Source organism: Schistosoma mansoni, chromosome 3 (assembly GCF_000237925.1).
Source record: "Schistosoma mansoni strain Puerto Rico chromosome 3, complete genome".
Taxonomy (NCBI): Eukaryota; Metazoa; Platyhelminthes; class Trematoda; order Strigeidida; family Schistosomatidae; genus Schistosoma; species Schistosoma mansoni.
The window spans coordinates 15,081,512-15,096,146 of record NC_031497.1 but is presented as its reverse complement, the minus strand read 5'-3'; the positions used below and the strand labels follow the sequence as shown (position 1 = coordinate 15,096,146).

At 36.5% G+C, this 14,635-nt stretch overlaps 2 protein-coding genes across 2 annotated transcripts in view; both read right to left on the bottom strand.

Moving 5' to 3' along the window:
* Smp_123520 (putative rna m5u methyltransferase) overlaps positions 1-956 on the bottom strand; it is a gene marked incomplete at its 5' end in the record, with an annotated part of 31,463 nt that extends 30,507 nt beyond the window's left edge. Inside the window, one exon of the mRNA XM_018799373.1 lies at positions 722-956. Within this exon, the coding sequence (XP_018651169.1) occupies positions 722-956 (235 nt within the window). The remainder of the gene's footprint in view (positions 1-721) is intronic.
* A 1,403-nt stretch (positions 957-2,359) lies between these two features.
* On the bottom strand, positions 2,360-12,692 carry Smp_123530 (rna methyltransferase-related). Its single transcript, XM_018799372.1, has 6 exons — positions 12,666-12,692; positions 9,041-9,377; positions 8,744-9,009; positions 6,547-6,708; positions 4,213-4,424; positions 2,360-2,754 (listed from the first exon to the last, which is right to left on the bottom strand). The coding sequence occupies exons 2-6, from the start codon at positions 9,268-9,270 to the stop codon at positions 2,401-2,403; spliced, it is 1,224 nt and encodes a 407-aa protein (XP_018651168.1). The 5' UTR covers positions 9,271-9,377; positions 12,666-12,692; the 3' UTR covers positions 2,360-2,400.
* Between the last annotated feature and the right edge of the window lie 1,943 nt (positions 12,693-14,635).

Below are 14,635 nucleotides of genomic sequence, written 5' to 3'. Positions count from 1 at the left end.
CTATGATCTTGGACATGCAGTACGATTAGCTCGTTTGAACAAGGTACTAGATGTGCATTTTCAACTAATTAATTTAATATTGAACACTTGAATTTGAATTTTACGTTTATAAGGGAATATGATGGTACCTTAGCAGTTCATTAATAACATTTCAAGCCTTTACATGAATTAGAGACAACATTGTTACGTAAAGTAAAATCTCACCGTCGGAAAACAAACAGCCACGTTTCCGCTGACATCTTGACTTCATTAAAAAATAAGAAACATCAAACTAGTTGGTTTGTATTCATTGATTTAATAAATATCCCTGTGAGATCATATTTTAGCTTCCTATGTTCAGTAACATGTTAGATGAGTATACATTGCTTGATTTAGAAGGCTGTTAACTAGAAACTCATGAAAAAACCGAAACGGATAACTGAATGGTTTTAGATTCTGACTTAAACTGTTTATTTAGGGGTTTTACTTTATTAGCTTGATTTATAATCCATAAAGGTTTAGTGAAATAGACCACTAAAGAAACTGACAAAGGGATGTAGTTCAAGAAGATCAATCCGACAGTTTATAACTGACTCGTTTTTTGTTGTTCTGGACTACTCTTTATTATTCCAGTGAGTCAGGTACCAATTAATTTTTATTTGTACGGTTTTGGCTAAAACAGAAGGCTTAAAATTATAATAATTTGATTAATTTAATTATGAGACAACTCTTACAGAGAAACCTGCATGACGAGAAATGTTCTTCAGTTGTATTTTGAATGCCTCTGAAGTGAAAGTATTCCGTCTAAGATAAGCGTATGGACAGTTTGGATTTAAGCAAGTAGACATTCCATCTGTTTTATCCTCAATGACATCATTTTCTTTAGATATATCAGTTTTTGAATTGTTCATACAATCACATATAAGTGTAGATGTATTTATTGATGGAAGTTTATCAGCTTTGGCGTTACTTTCCATTACTATTCAAATTTCTACAAAATTATATAAACCACACATATAAAACAGATTACCGTAAAACACTTTTTACAATAATGAACATTATTTAATAAACCATCATATTTAAGTTCACCAAGACAACTAATGATGAAAAACGATGTATTTCACCAATCTAAAAATTGATGGACTATGTCAAAACGTGCAATAATTTTAACAGATTATTGGTCAAACGTCGGTTGATAAAGTAGGGATTCAAACCTATAACACCAAATTAGTTACTTATTTAATTTGTAAATAATATTTTAAATTATAGCACTTCAAAACCTGTAGTTATCATATGGTTAATGACAATAGCTATAAGCTGTAGAGGAAATTATACTCACTAGTCTTATGTGAAAAATTTACTTTTTCTACAAAAATGAAACAACCATAATGAGTGCATATTGTCAGGATGAGATACATGTTTAAAGATTTACTAAAAGAATTAAAGAAACTCATCTCAAACTTCATAGTATATGTGGGCTTCACAATTTTGAGATCGTTTCATTTCCTTTGCATTGGATATGGAAGGTGAGTTCCTAACGGCTTGATTACTATAAATATTTACGTTGTTGAAGGTGAACACAAAATATCACAAACTTCAAACCATGCGAAAATAAAGACTAAAAAAACGCAAATCTTCCTGAAAATGAACTAAGTGAAATTCATATTTCAGACAAACATGTGTCATAGGGTACTAGCCGACTAGTAATTTTTTATTAATTTACTGAGATATTCAGGTGACATTTTACAAAACAGAAAAGCAATATTCAACTATGTTTAGCAGTAGTGGTTTGATGGGTAACGGCAGTCGCTTTTCGACCACTAGGTTACTGGTTTACACAAAGTTTCGATTACTTCTATCTGAGCAACTGGGTAGGTTTATTAACTCATAGAAAGCAGTGGCATAGAGCCAAGTACATAGACTTCTACTTCTTTATTGAGGTACATATATTAAGAAAATCAAATCAGTTAAATTAATCAGTTTATGGTTTGTGTTACATTTCAAGCGTGTGGTGTAATAAATTCATATGATCTCTACTGACCGCTAATAATCGTTACCTAAATGTTTATTGTAACTATTATTTTTGTTCTTATATGGTTTCTCTAGTTCTAATTTCGGTACTGAAACCTACAGTAATGCCATTAAATTCAGTTACGTGGACATGGTTGTAAAGAAACCGATCTACTGTATGCTAAAACTTTCACAATACTATATTCAATAACCAGACAAAATGTAAGTCTATACATAGTAATTTGGGTGAATGTATAGTCTGATTAACCTCAATGGACTACGGAAAAAGAATCCCAATCGGCTTATCACATCAGATAATAAAACAAACATTTAAAGTTTACATACAGACACAAAAGCGGAAAAAAAAATTATGGATAAAAATCTGTTTATTCGTAAAAAAAGTACATCCCATTAAGAACATAAAAATTGACGTTGTATTTCTCCGAGCAAAACTGAAGCAGCTGATAAAACATTCAAGCTGCTTATTCTATCTGCAGATGGAATAACAAGTCGAGAACCACCGGTAAGATGAACTAAATGAAAAGCCTCTGGAGAAACACCGTGAGCTTCAGATCCAATAACAACAGCCAAACGACAATTATGTTCCTCAGAGTTATAATCAGAAGGAATATAATTTACTGAAAAATGTGGGATAGTTTGTACAGGTAAGCGATATGCGGAATCTGTTGACTCAGGAGTAAGAAAATCAACAGCCTCACACTCAACAGATATTTTGCACTCATTAATATATTGTGACTGATGATTCTAGAAATAAAAAAAACCATGATTACAGAACGATGTGTCTGATTAATAGTAACTATAGAACTAAAGAATAAGCACTATTAACCACTAAAGGAGAGTTAGAATTTTCAGATAAAAATTAAAACAATATTACACAAAAGTCACTACACTTCAGATGAAGACCATTATGCTGAAAATACTCTAAAGGATTGTAAGTGCTTAAACTACGAATTCTTTCCTACCTACAATAAAAGAATATAGTAGAGATAAGAAAAACTTCGAAAATTAAATAACTCAAAAGCTATAATACAATAGTGAATTATTACAGAACGATAAATTTTGTATAGATTTGGGTGAACGAAGAAATATATGTGAATTTGACAGGTTCAGTTCTGCTTTTCACTAATCCAACAGTAGTATCTATATCCGCGAGCTATAGGCAGAAACTTAATTTGGGAAATTAACTTCGACCACGAACTATTCAAAGTTACAGTTAAATCTCTTAACTCATTGATCACATTCTACTTTTTGATCAAAAGGCTAGTCAAATTAGTTTTTCATGAGCTTAATTATCATTTGAACAGGTTCATGACAGTATTTCTGGCTTTGATGCTAAAAAAAAATTCAATTTGTCAGTTAGTGACAAGCGATTCAAAACCTAGCAGATATCTGCATCGGTTCAAGTTGCCACACCACAACAACAAAGATGGAATTATCAAAGTGAATACTAACGTTGTAGAGGTAGCACTCTCATTGGCAGTAAAAATTATCAACCAGAGAATATGATTAGAGGAGAAGGAAGTTGTTGTATGAACTGGAGTTCCTAGTATATATAATTCTTAATGTGAAAGGCTTACCTAATAATAAGTATCAAAGTTAGAAACTTTAGCAGTCAATACAAACGACAACATGATTAAATCAAGATAGATGGATCACAGAGCCTCACTAAAGTTGAAATAGCAACACAGCAAAAACTACAAAACCTCACCCACATAAAATGGAATTCGCCTCGCGGTATCTTAAACTCAAAAAACTGATCTTTATCCAGTTTTTACACTTTCAAAAACAATATTCACTATGTAACGTGGCTGCTAGTGTTAATAAAAAATTGCTATCATCTTGCGCGATCGAAATAATCAATAATTCACACAGTAAAAAAACAGGTCCAGATTTTAGTCATAGTTTAATAGTCTAGTGATACTACACCTCCTTGCTCGAGTCGCAGCTAGGTTGGTCAGGGCTCAAAGCTTCTCCCCTAGTTGTTGTAGTTGTTGGACGTTCGATGTTTTAACTACCACTTGAGGTAGCGGCGTGAAAGATTTTGACTTAACGATTTACCAACTAGGACTAATATGATTATATATACATATATACCGGTGGGTATATATATATATATATATATTCCCACCAGTACGCAGCTCAGCTTACAAGATTCGGAAATGTGAACAAAGAATAGCTAGTATTTAATATAGGTCAACTCACAGTTTGGTCTTTTTTCCATGCTGATTCGATTAATTTATCAGTCAAGAGTGGTTCAGGGTCAGCTACAAAGACTATAACATGAGAAGATGAACTATCACATATCCCAAAATATCGACTAATATCGGTCCAGCTCAGTCCTTGATATACAGGTATGCGGAAATGACCAGACATTCCTGCTCGTATCACTTTTTCATTCCAAATATTGACACTGCCTGAAACGAAAAGACTAAACATAATCAAACTGTTGAACACCTATGGATAATGATATACTTAAGCTTGTAATGGCTTTGTATATCAATCTCCCTGATAACCGTTATTCAAATTAAGCCCACTTACTTACTTACGCGTGTAACCCATCGTGGAGGAGCATAGGTCACACACTAGTATTCTCCATCCAACCCTGTCCTGGGCAATCCTTTCCAGTTATTTCCAGTTGTTATTTATCCGTTTCATATGTGCTTCAATCTGCCGGCGTAATGTGTTCTTTGGCCTTCTTCTTTTCCGCTTCCCTTCCGGACTCCAAGTTAGGGCTTGCCTCGTGATGCAGTCTGGTGATTTCCTTAATGTATGTCCGATGCACTTCCAACGTCTTTCCTAATTTCCTATTCAGCTGAAAGCTGGTTTGTCCTCTCCCATAAAACGCTGTTGCTGATAGTATCCGGCCAGTGAATGTTGAGTGAATGTTTCAACATCTTCCTGAGTTTCTCCATCAAATTTGATTGGGTTGGTGTTTTCCGAGTTGTATTTGAGAATATTGCTTCTTTCTTTGTGTAAGTTGAGGCCTATTGATGCAGAGGCTGATGCTACATTTGTTGTCTTCGTCTGTATTTGTTCGTGTGTATGGGATAGAAGGGTCAGGTCATCTACGAAGTTCAAATCTTCTAACTGATTCCGAGATGTTCATTGTATTCCGTGCTTCCTGTCAGATGTCCAGGTTTTCATAATCCAGTCAATCACCGGAAGAAAGAGGAAGGGGGAGAGTAGACAGCCTTGCCTAACTCCGATCCTTACAGGAAATGCATCTGTCAGCTGTCCTCCATGCACGACTTTGCACTGTAGTCCATCGTACGAGTTCCGGATAATGTTGACAATCTTCTCAGGAACTTTATAGTGTCGAAGAAGTTTCCACAACGTTCTCCAATCCACACTGTCAAACGCCTTCTCATAGTCAACGAAGTTGATGTATAGTTGATGTATTGTCAGGTCCTGCCGCTTTCCGCGCTTGATTTGTCTGGTGGCCATCTTGACTTCTTCGATCGTTGGTGGAGTGATTTGATTATCCTGAATCCGTGAGATTCCCATCCTACAAATGCATTTCGTGCTTCTCTGGACAGGATTAAAGGATCTACCTAAGTATGTGGAGCATTTTCCGCTTCGTGACCGGAGTACAGCAGCTTCTCTCCCGTACCTAGCCTTTGCTGTCCAGCTTTGGTCCAATGAGTTTCGCTGATTCCAAGTACTGCCAATTTGTATCTCCTCATTTCCATTGCTATTTGACTGATCTTCCCGGTCTCCCACATTGTCCGGACGTTCCATGTACCTATAAAGAGTGTTGCTCTGGTTGTTAGAAGGGGCATCGGCCTCGTGACTTCCGAAGGAACTTGGCTTTATCATGAGGCGTCATATTTCTTCCTTCAACTCCCAGGGAAGAGTTTAAATGGTTTGGATTATTTATTCTGGTTAGCCTTTTTTTAGCGAGTCAGTTTTCTATGGGATGGGGTCACTAACCCCATGCCCAACCCACCTCCTTCACCCGGTCTTGGGACAGGCAATAACTCTAGAAGAGCTACAGGCGGAGTTAAATAAACGCTAACGGTGTATTAATTCAGAAGGCAAAGCGAAGCGCCTGTAGAAATAGCAACAATGCTGAGGGATCGTTGAGAAAATGCTTAAACATTGATTGGGTCATAGTTTCACACTATAATGGTCTTGAAAAATAAACTTCGACGACAATCGTTACATTATCCTTTAAAGGAAATTTGTTAATATGATTGAGCAACCTTAAGTTGTGCAATTATTTTGTTGACAGAACTCTTTAAATCTAATTTAAAACCTTTACAAGAGTGATGTGTTGGACCAACGGATAAATGCTTGCATGGAGCGAATGAAGGTTTACTTCGAATTAGCATTCAGGAAAATTCAAAGATACTGAACACTATACGAAGTATTATAACTAACCTCAGATCAAAAGATGAAACAAGGCAAGCAAATATAATTTTTTCAGAGTTGAAAACTAATAAACTGCTTATCACTAGATGAAAAGTACAAATCAAGTCGAAAAGAATACCGAGTGTTGTAAAATACAAACAAAAATCTAAGAAATATGATGGATACCTTTCGTCACCAAGATAGAATTCAAACCCAAACTTGCACCCGAACGGATCAAACTGCCCATATTTCCAGGATCGTTAATTCGATCAAGTATAAGAGTAACAGGTAAGCAAAATTTCGCATTTTTTCTCTTGAAACAGTCTTGTTGTGGTAATTCAAAGAGGGCTGAAACAAGAAGAGATAAGTAGTATGTACCATAACTTGTAGACAAATTTAAGTTTAAAAACCCCCAAAGGACAAACAAACGACTTACTGAGAAATTAAAAAAGGAGATATAATCAATCAAAACTGACAGAAAACTATATTTACACTGACTCGTGGCAAAGAACCGTCTAAAGTGGTAGAAATTTCCGTATCTGGGATTTTGTTTATTTATTCACACCATTAAACCTTCATCCATAACAGTCTGTGCTGATAGCGAGATTAAATTTATTTTGGAAAACGTTAGAAGAAACTATGACAAACTAGGTCACTATTTATCCTACTTTTGCGAAACCTATGCTCTCCAGGGTGGTGTTCGACGACGATTCAAGACAATTGTTATTTGCGGAAGATTTTTGAAGTCTAACAAGGAGTGTTCGGGTCTAACGTCATTTGACAAATTATAACGCCTTAAAATAGTATCCTTGGTGATTTGGAGATGCTTCATGTGCGTTATCTGAGTGGCGATTATATCACGCGTTGTTTTCAACACCGGGAGAGACTGAGAGAAATGGTTAAACTGTGACATTGAACTAAGTAATTGATGTGTGAGCGAGAATGATAATGATTGGTTGTTTGCTTAGTCAAACTAGTAGATAGTCTGACAAGTACTAGATGAATTATATATTCTCTTACCCTTATTATTATCGTGGTTGTTGACAGATTGTTGTCGGTTTTTGCTGTGGAAATATGTTTACGTCCTAGTCAGACTAATCACGTGTTCTTGAGCTGAGTTGTATGGAAGTCCTGTAGAACAGACACTGTGAGGGAATCTAGTGTAGATGTTCGTCTAAGGCAAATTAACGTCCCATTCGTGTAGACGTTAAAACCGAGCGTTATAACAGCAAGGGAGGATGGTTTTTCTGGCTTAGCACATACCAGTTCGTCAAAAAACCCTTGAAAGAGTTTTATAGTTCCAGCTTCTAAGCGGTTTGAGATGTTATCAAACACAGCTCGAAGTAGAAGCTGATGGTGAACTTGCAGCAGAATACTATTCCATTCTTCAACAGAAAGATTTACCTTTTAACTAGATAGGAATTATCACAGTTATATGTGCATTAAAATCTTATCTTGTACTACTTTTAATCATTTTGATTGCATGACTTTCCTTTTTTACTTCTACAACACATGCCATTTTTTGTGGCGTACTTCTTGATGTCCTCTCGTACCAAGCTATTTCTGAATCGTAAATAAATCAGAGGGTTAATTCAATACCAATAAATAGATATTTTTATAAGAGCTAGTTCTGGAAACTTGAGCATAATAAACTTGGGGCAGCTTACAAGCTCGAGAACGAATTAAGATCAACTTATCAATAACCTGGGAGTTACGTAAAGGACTCAAACATTCTACGACTGTAAATACTTTTATATTACCTTCGATAGAACCTTCTAAACAATATGTCATACATTTGAAGTAATCGACACTTTTGATGTTCATAACGTAAATGTTTGTCTTTTATTGATATCACTGATTAAAAAAGCGAAATGCCCCATCAGTGATATAACAGATCCGAATCTTTGTGTTCTAAATCAACACTTGTATTTAGTACAGAAGTCTATTGACCGATAAAGTATATCAATAGGATGTTCTTTAGAATAATCAATAAGCTAAGTGCTCTATACCTTGTAGGCAATCGTCGAACTTACACAATCATTATAATAGGTCAACCAAACACGTCAACTTGTATTTTCCAGTCACTATTTAATGGTAAAACCATACGTGGAAACATAAAATAATGTGGAAGTCCTATGCACACTGCAATATAAATTCCACACTTTAGCAATAAACGATCTGGTTTATTTTTGTAAATTCTGTTTAGGAAATCTCAGGAAAACTTAACAAACTATTCTTTAGAAAATTAAGTGGGAAGGTATAGGACCCATATCAGCTAAAAATTATGTTAGTCTTCTAAGGTATAGATATATTCCTAGTAGTTCTGTATTAAATTTGCAATATGAAAGATAAAGGTGTGATTATAAACCAGAAACAAATCTACCTATTACTCCGGGAGGAGATTGAAGTGACGAGATTCGGCCCATAACTTGATGCTTGACGTAGTAGATATTTAATACATTGCTTAAATCACCGACTTTTTGCAGAACATCTTGTGAAGAAAAGAACAAAGAGGTGGCTTTTGCCCCTGTCGCAAGTGCATCTGATATTAGTTTGCTTCCTTCTAGAATAATTGCAGGATATTTACGGGATTCATTTTTTTCAGAACCAGCATGCGATAGTGATATCTTACTTTGAAGTATTACGTCGCTAAAGAGATAAATAGTTGTTTTGCTTTTACCTGATTTTTGAATCATTTTCATCTAACTCAGGGTAGAAAATTTTCTTCGTATTACAAACCGATACATTTTCTTCACAATGAGTTTTAATGTTAACTTGACGTTTTCTATGTTTTTTGGCCGTTAAGGCTTTATTAGAAACTAGTATTTCGTCTCCATAAAGTAAGCCACTAGATAGACCCCGAACACAACATATACTTGAGCGTGAAAATAAATTATAAACGCTTTTCATCAAAAGTTTGCTGTAATTACTTCTACTTGAAGGTGTAAGAAGTGATCCCACTTCGTGTAAGTCTCTGTCAATGAAAACAATGAGATTATCTGCAACAGCCTATAGAACTAAAACAAAACAATGAAATATATGTTAGCTACATTACCGACAAGAATGCTTAAATTATGCAATGAATAGAAAGATATTAGGAACTTTGTATCTAGTTCAAATGCCTACTACCTGACTGAGGTTAGCGTAATAAGCGTAATTCCAGTCAGTCAGTCACAACACAGAACTTCGTGCGTACGTACGTACATCAGTTTGAGTTCCCATACCATATTAGCACAGAGATGCAGTTGTAGCAAAAGTATGAGCAGTATTCGGAAAGATTAGGGTTTGAAGATGTTATTTAAGAAGTATAATCCAGTGAAGTAAATTCGGAAAGAGAAAAAAGAAAGGGATATGAAGAACTTAGAAGATTAGAATTTGGGAGAACACAAAGAGTGGATGCACCTTTGCCATTGTGAACGATTTTGAGTAATGTCATTCAAGGTCTCTAACAATCAGTTGCTATGATTTCGCGGATTCCAACTAGATAGTCTAGACGAACCAACATAGCCCAGTCCACTTGTCAGTGACTTCATGGATTTGTGATTGAAGACTTTGGACAGTATACTTACAAACTGGTTACCTTAGTCCAAATATAGCTAGTGCTTGTCTTCCTAAAGGCTTTGAGATTTAATATTATCTTATGTTTCTAAGTTCTTGATTTCACTTACCATATACAAAATATGTATTTGGTTGGTTTTATTACCACTGCTAACACTGTTAACTAAAGTTGCTAACACATTTGTTAGCCATGAATTACCATTCATCTTGACGTGCATCCGTACGCAAATAAAATTTACTAGCAGTAAACTTGGTGAGACTATAATTTATGGACAAGCTTTGAGAGACGCTAAAGTGACCTTGAGAATGTACATCTACTAACAAGGAATAAATGAGGGCTATAAAGCAGAGTGAGGAGTTAGAATTATGATTTACAGTTGATGGTTAGGAACTAAATTTAGTTTAGGGTTTTCATCACGAACTGACGACAGCTAAAATGCCGAAACGATTTTTAGTCAAATGGATTACTGGATTGTGCGCAAAAATCAAAGACCTGTTATCTTATGTCTGATTGGTTCGTCCATAAATTATAGTCTCGCCTCAATTTAATAGGATGTAGTCAGTAACTGATCATTGCCCTTGTGAAGCTTCAAACACAACTGAAGGAAAACTAACACGTGAACAGAATTAACATGAGTAGTGTCAATGATAATAGCTGTAGTAAGGAATAAGAAGAGAAGTTACAGCTAAAGATATGTGGTATACATACCTTCAGCAAAAGAATAAAAAGTGAATGCATTTACAAAGCCGCGACTGAATAGGATTCACTTCATATAGCCACAAACCCCTGAGTGGAAGTCTTAGATACATAATTCACGAAGCCTTATTATTATTATTTATTATTCGAACACATAAATATTGGTACAAAGGGGCACCAGATATATATATGCGCCACACAAAAAATGTCATTTCATTTAATTGTATGAGAGTTATGATACTGCCCGGGTGCCCAGACCGAAACAGGTGGTTTTCTCAGGGGACTACACCCAGAGCCTTTGACCTAAAGGCATAATCCATAAGGCAGTAAAGCATCGTAAGGAGATGCAGTCCCATGGTACCCGGTGACCAACAACTGGTTCATACGCGATTTGTTCCCTCAAGACACTAGAGTTCATGTGCGCCATTGGTTTGGAATCAGGGTTTTCCAACTCTCCTAGGTGGATTTACCGTGCCCACCAACCCGGTTAAAGCACCGGACATTCGCTTTTCGTCCTCTCAATTTCGTAAGCAACACCCCCGCCACGAGAAGGCAATGAGTAAGACTTCCATGGCAGAGGCTGTATACGCGTGGCCGTATGAGCATTTCAAGAGAAAGGGCGGGACCTCCCCACTTTCGGCCGTATCAGGGTATTTTCGGCTCATGAAGCCTACAAATTTTCGTACCACTTGCCATTACCTAAAGTCTGCACGGTTATCAAAAGGTCAGTGCTTATGGTTTAACTTTAGGTATAAATTTGGCTAACACTTCTTACATTTACTCTCATGTTACGCTGGATAGGATAGTTAACATTTAGAAGTATGTTATGGTATATTAATAATGATTTTATTTAGAAGGATGTCATATTTTCTTCCCATTTAGTTAACGCCAGAAACGAATATCAAGCTTCAGATATGCGTAGAACAAGGAAGCACAATATATTTATACTAATCATCATGGTACATATGCATAGTAACGGTCCCGCAACGAAATGTGTCAACTAGGTACAGTAAGACCTAACCACATTACTGTCAGGTTTAGCGGCGAGACTATAATTTATGGACGACCTTTGAGCGAGTCTTAAGTGATCTTGAGAAATATTAGCCAATCAGAAGATAGTTAGTATGGAATAAAAATATATTATACAACACCAAAGAATTAGAGTGGGTACACTTCTTTTACATGGTCCAAAAACTTGTCAAGGTTAGAAAGAGGTTCAAAGGTTTTAAAACCGTAATGCATAAGGTAGAGGAACTTATCTATATGGCTCCATAATACTCTGTCTATGGAGCCATGATAAGGTCACAAAAACTCTCTCATCCTCGACTACATAGCTTCAATATTGTTTGTATATATTCCAGTTGTGTGAGTTCGTCATTTTTATTACGCACATATCCCTACAACACTCATACGTCTGAACAGCCGAAGCTTTAGTAACATCTGCGAATATTGCAGCAAATAATATTGGTGCTTTTATTACACAGTTCACAGCAATTATTATAGCTTGCCTTAGTCTCAATCTGGATCGAGAGAAAAAAGTTCTTATTCTAGCAGACGTCTTCAAAATATAATACATCGAAAGATAACATAGCAGGGTAGTTTGCGTAAGGTCTACATGTCAAATAATTACCGCGATTTCAAGTAAAGGTACTCCTTAGTAGTCCCATTTATTGTAGCTGCTTAATTGTCACGTTTTCTCTGAAATCCTCTGTAAACCGATTGTACATGAGCATCAGATGCTGAAATTGGCGCTGTTACCTTGATATCCCTCAGACGCTTCTGATTGGCCCGTTCATAAATTGTAGTCTCACCCCAATCGCAGATGCGCTATAGTTGGTGTAGAGTTCAAGCCTAGCCAGGAGATACTTTACATACCAGGGTAGCATACAGTAGCATATTGAGGACTAGCAAAGAGAACAAAAGAAAAGGTGGCTGGACGGTCCGGAAAGCGCACATGAAGCACTTACATTTATTAATGAAACCATTCTACAGTAATCAGAACCGACACAAGCCCAAAATGTGGTGGAAACTAGAAATAGATGACCTCACCCGTTACAGCTGGTATGTTTATAACCGCGCGGCGACCTTGAACGAATCCTGCGATCTTTGACGACGAGAAACAACACAGGTGCTCATAGGTGAATGGTCTGTGTCTAAGCTTATTTAAGCAGACTTCAGTATCTAGTTTACGTGAGACGATCATTGGTTAGATACTTTGAGTGTCTTGACAAAACTGTTTAGAAATTCCTACTTTGCTGACGACAGACCTTACCTAGAATACTGTACAAAAGTTCCTATACCATATCTCACTAAGAATGAGAAGATGGTTAGGTCTTTTTAATCAATGAATACTGCGTTAACGACGGAGAATTCAGATTTTTTTTATGAAAAACTGCAAACCAGTTAAAACTTTACTCTGATCGTATGGCGGGACATGATGTGGCCTCATGTCGGCATCCCCTATCTCAAATAACAACCACTCCATCAACACGTTGTATCCCTTCTCTCTTGAACTCACTACTTATGAGGCTATCACAAAAGGCTTTCAGAACAACGGGTGAACAGTTTTGAGGTGATTAGGATCGAAATTGGAGGACAGTTAGAGATCCACACAGTTATCCATGCTAGAATAATTTTTAGACAGAAAATTCCTCACCACACAGAAAAGGATTCTCTATTGATGAGTTTGGTTAGCCGGGTACATTGGTCAAAGTTGGGAAAAAGCAATCTGTTTCAGTCCGAAACGCTCAATCTTTCAGATACGTCCATATGGTTCTAAACACAGAGGTACGGATGTAGTTTAACCAGCCATCTTGTCGTCAACGAACTCACAGACAACAATACGAGGGCCTTGTCACCAAATTGTGACAGTATTACATTACAGATTAGTAATTCAGAACGTCCTGATTTTCTGCCTTATGAAAACAACACATACCACACACAAGTTGCTACCAGACATGTACCGGACCACAGATAATTAGACTTTGCAAGCAAAATGTTCACAAATCTCAGATGACTATTAGCCGCCGAAATGTTGAAGAGAATAGTTTACGCACCTCTGCAATCCCGACTATCACAAGTTTGTCTTTCAGTTATCCATGGTCATACAGAACAAATTATGGTATGAATGTAGACAAATACTGAAATCTTTATGCAACGTATTAACGTCACGATGAACTGTTCCCTTACTCTTAATGTCACCCTTCCATTCTTTGGTTTGAATATTTTCATTTTACCTTAGGTATTCCGAGTTTAGGCTCGCATCATGGTGGTGTTTGAAAAGTTTCGCGAGATGTATGCTACCATCCTCTAGGGTCTCCACCTAATTCCCTCATCAAATGTCATCTGGTTTATTCATTGCAACAATAGGTTATTGCTGCTGGTTTCTGGCCAGCAGATCTGCAATACCTTCCATATATAGCTTTATAAGAATAGCTGTACTTTCTTGATAGTCGTTATGATTTCAATTTCGTTCGGCAAAATGTCCTAATATTTCGGCCGAAAATTCTAATTTCGGTGTTGTGCGACAGGTTTTTGAGTTCAAGATGGTCTAAAATGTTGGGAATGGTAACCTCACATGCCAATCCGTGCTTTAACATGTAAATTAAATCCTCTTCGTTTATCAATTATGTCCTCAATTATGTAAAGTCTTCTGCCTTTTCCGAAGCTTCCCCACCAAGCGTGAATTCGTTACTGTTCGTTTTACCGTATTTCAAGTTCTTGCATTTTCTCTGCAACTGTGGAGGCTTATTCCTATGAAAGCTGCTGCTTCATTGTGAGTCTTTTTTGCGCATTTATTCCTATGTATGGGACACAGTCGATTGGTCATCTTCGAAGTCCACACTTTCCAGCCGTGTCTCAAGTGTTTATGTATTCTGCACTTCTGAGGTGTGAAGGTCTTCAACGTCCAGCATGCAACGATAAGAATGAAAAATGGTGATAGTAGGAAGTTTTATGCGATAACAGAATTTACTTGGATCGTTTCTGTGAGTAACCCAAATACATGACTTTGAAGATTTT